Consider the following 3,905-nt stretch of genomic DNA (forward strand, 5'->3'; position numbering starts at 1 on the left):
AGCAAAGCGTCCGGTATCGATAATAGCAGTGGTGGTCCGCTAATGTGGCTTAGTTACCGCAGGTGGTCAAGATTTCACCTATTCACTCGTCTATTTAAAAGTCATAAGTCCACTGAATGAGACTTACGATAAAGACTTATCGTACCATCGAATCTTCCGCCGTACATGTACTTGGATTCCTAATTGCGCGCGTACACCGACAATCGCTCCTTTTAATAATTCCCTTTTTATGCATTTACATTCCTAATATACACATCTCACGCCATTTGCTCTCATACTATACTCACCACTGCTACCCACTAGATGTTACTCTATCCGGTTGGTCATAATTATATCCACACCATTCATCAATACGTCTCGCTTCTCAAAACTAGTGGCGCAAGCACAAACAACAAGCAACAACAAAGCCTTTTAATTAATACTTTCTCAGCTTTTCATCGAACCTAAAAGATTTAAAATTCAAAATTTTATCAAACATTACTTATAACTGTACCACTAAAATAATAGGAAAAAATTGTTTTTCTTTTATGAGATAAATAATTTTTTTTTTTAATATAAAAATGATATAAATTTTTCAGTAATTATATTTAAAGTAAAAATATTTTTTACAAATTATAAAAAATAGATTTTGAGAAAAACAATAATCGAGAAATGATAAATCATTTACTATATTGTTTATACAAATATACATTATATTAAAAATATATTTTAAATTGCAAATATATTTTTGCCACCATGTTCTATTAATGTGAACACATAAAACGATTTTTTTGTTTTATTTATATAAATATATATCTTGGTAAAAAATTACAGACATTATACTTTTAAAGTTTTAAATTATAAAAAAGTTGTGTACTTTTTATTTACTCTCGAATAATTGAAAATGAGTTTAATAATGTTTATAATTGTTATAAAAATTTGCTGTAGTTACTCGAATAACTTAAATAAAATATTTTTTTACGATATACAAGATATACTAAATAATCCTGGATGGACAGAATTAATGAAAATACTTCCGAATTCACATGATAAAAATATGCTTTTTCAAGCATTCAATGATTCGAATGACTATTATAAGGAATATAATGCCGGATATGTACTAAATAATCTTTATGGAACATTACTAATTGAAGTATATATAATTTTACATATTATATCCTTAGATTGTCTTGAAGATAAAACAGGAAGTATTGAGTTTGTATTAACAGAATTTAGAAAGTTAGAAAAAATGATTAAAATGTTTGAACCTTTAATACAATGTATGACTAAAGCACTGAATTATTTTAAACCTAAAAGTCCTGTTTATGTTTTACTTAAAGAAAACCCAAAATACTACAAAAAAATTAGTGAATTCTTACTTGATGATAATCTTGAGAAATTAAAAAAAAATAGCTCAAGTTATTTATTTGCTATTTTAGATAAATTAGAAGAGGTTAACAAATATATTTTTNAATAGCTCAAGTTATTTATTTGCTATTTTAGATAAATTAGAAGAGGTTAACAAATATATTTTTGATATCCAAATGCGTTCAGATCTAATAACTACATCAGATTATAAACCATTTGTCGATGAGTACATTAATCAATTCAAAAATCTTTCTGATAATTATGAAAAGTATTATCCTAACCCATATCATCAGGACATGAAAAAAACAGTTGAAGAAGGTGTTCAGAAATTTTGCAAAGATTTTGGGTTTGATTAAATAAGAAATTGTGAATACAAAAATCTCATGTATCTTTTTCGATATATATATATATATATATATAAGTGTGTTTATCTATACTTTTTTAAAAATTTTGAAGTAATCAAAAAGTTATCAGTGTTTTGTTTCGGTAAATCTAACTATTATTAAAAAATTATAATTTTTTTCCAGTTTTATAAATCTTCACTTTATGAATATGTGGGATTGTATATTTTACATATATTTATAATTGTTTTTAATAATTTTCATTTATATTAAAATAAATGTATCTTACAAAACGTGATTTTTTATCTTTGTTCCTATATAAACTTTTGGACAATATAAGATTAATTATAAGAAAAAACTGATTTTTAGGGTTTAAAATATGCTTATAATATTCACCTCAAAAAAGTGATAAAAATATTAATAACCCTATTTTTTTGTGCTCTCTTAAAGATATGTTTTTAATGTTTTTTATTTCTAAAAATATAAGAAAAAATTTACATCAAAATAATTTTCTACAACTCTGAATAAAACATTNTAATAAACCTTTTTTCATTCGACATACTTTATCTTAATCGAGATATTAATAAGGAACCAGCAGATCAAGTAGCTTTTGGATATCATTATACTTGATCCAACTATGCCACGTCACCACTGTGCCGCGACCTCCCTGTGCTGGGTTTTTTTACTNTAAAGTACTATTTAATCAACTTGATTTTTTTTTACTACAAAAATGATTAAATTTCTATGAATTATTTAAACAATAAAAATAATAGTAATTTTACATTGTTATATTGCTGAACCTTTCATTTTTATGAGAATTATTGACATGTAATAAATATATTTTATTCACATATTTTTATCAAGTATATTTTGAAAGAATATAATATTTTTAATAATGTTTAGTATACTATTGAATTTTTTAGCTTCGATGCGAAGCTGAGAAGGTATTAATTTTACTATAATGTGTTTTCTTTTGTGTCTGTTACCACTTTTTCTCAGCTCTCACTGAACCGATTTCTTTCAACGATACGTCAAAAGATTATAAATCGTATCTAGTCGAAAACATTACCCTCAATAATCGAAAAATTTACCCTCGTTCCCCGTAAATGGGGAAAATTTCCAAAAAAAATTACAAATTTAAAAATCGCTAATTTTTAAAATTTTTTAAATTTTTTCAACTTTTTTTACTTAAAACTGTCATAACTTTTTAAAAATGTATGGATTAAAACAATATTTTTTTTATAGATTTCTGAGGTATTTACCTATCATTTTGTTTATATTATTTTTGTATTATTTTATTTATAAATTTGACCTTATACCTGTCCACAGGAGGGGGGATTCAAAATGACATCTTTTTCACAAAAAATTAACTTTTTCAACGTAACTTTTGAAAGTGATCCAAAAACTCTGACACTGTTATATATATTTTAAATTAAATCTAATGTAATATACTTTATTATAGGAAAAAAAATTTCGGACTTTATTTTATTTTCATAGTGAAAACAGACATTAAAATTATATAAAAAAATACGATTTTTATAAAAAAATTCGTTTTTATATTTTTAACTTTAATATAGTATAACTTTTTGAAAAATGTATGGGTCATTAAAATTTTTTTAAGATAAGTACTATTTATACTCTTCTTTTATGCGACATACTTTTTTTTTAAATCGGACCATTTCCCTTTATATTTTATATATTATATATATATTTATATATTACACTTATAAAACAAAAAACTTAATCAGAATATAATTAAGGAAATAGTAGATCATGTAGCTTTTGGAATAATCCACCAATTTTTTTAAAATTAAACACTATCTACAGATTTGCATCGAAGCGTTTTTTATGATAGTGATTTTAATCACTGTCAGATATCATCTATACTAAACCCAACTATGCCACATCCTCACTGTGCTGGGTTTTATTTTTTATATAGAACATTGAAATGTTATATTTTAGATTAAAACTATGAGATTAAATAACATTAAAAATAATCTAGCTGCAATAAGAGAAATTCATAATAATCAAGTAATAATTCTATAATCTATAAATCTATAATAATTATTATACACGGGTTAGAACCTTGTACCCCAATCGCATGAAACAAAAGTTTGACCGACTCGGCAACCGTACGTCACTAACATCGAATGAAAAAAGTGGCTATTTAAGCTAGTTCAAATATTAAAATTATTTTTGTCGTCTTCAAAAAGCAAA

General features: G+C 24.4%; 1 protein-coding gene across 1 annotated transcript; it reads left to right on the plus strand.

Annotated features, from left to right (window-relative positions):
• Positions 1-817: 817 nt before the first annotated feature.
• Positions 818-1,900, plus strand: LOC126909591 (uncharacterized). Its single transcript, XM_050692027.1, has 2 exons — positions 818-1,432; positions 1,497-1,900. The coding sequence occupies exons 1-2, from the start codon at positions 884-886 to the stop codon at positions 1,701-1,703; spliced, it is 756 nt and encodes a 251-aa protein (XP_050547984.1). The 5' UTR covers positions 818-883; the 3' UTR covers positions 1,704-1,900.
• The last annotated feature ends 2,005 nt before the right edge of the window (positions 1,901-3,905 follow it).

Source organism: Daktulosphaira vitifoliae, unplaced genomic scaffold (genome assembly GCF_025091365.1).
Source record: "Daktulosphaira vitifoliae isolate Bord-2020 unplaced genomic scaffold, ASM2509136v1 Scaffold_625, whole genome shotgun sequence".
In the NCBI taxonomy this organism is placed as follows: domain Eukaryota; kingdom Metazoa; phylum Arthropoda; class Insecta; order Hemiptera; family Phylloxeridae; genus Daktulosphaira; species Daktulosphaira vitifoliae.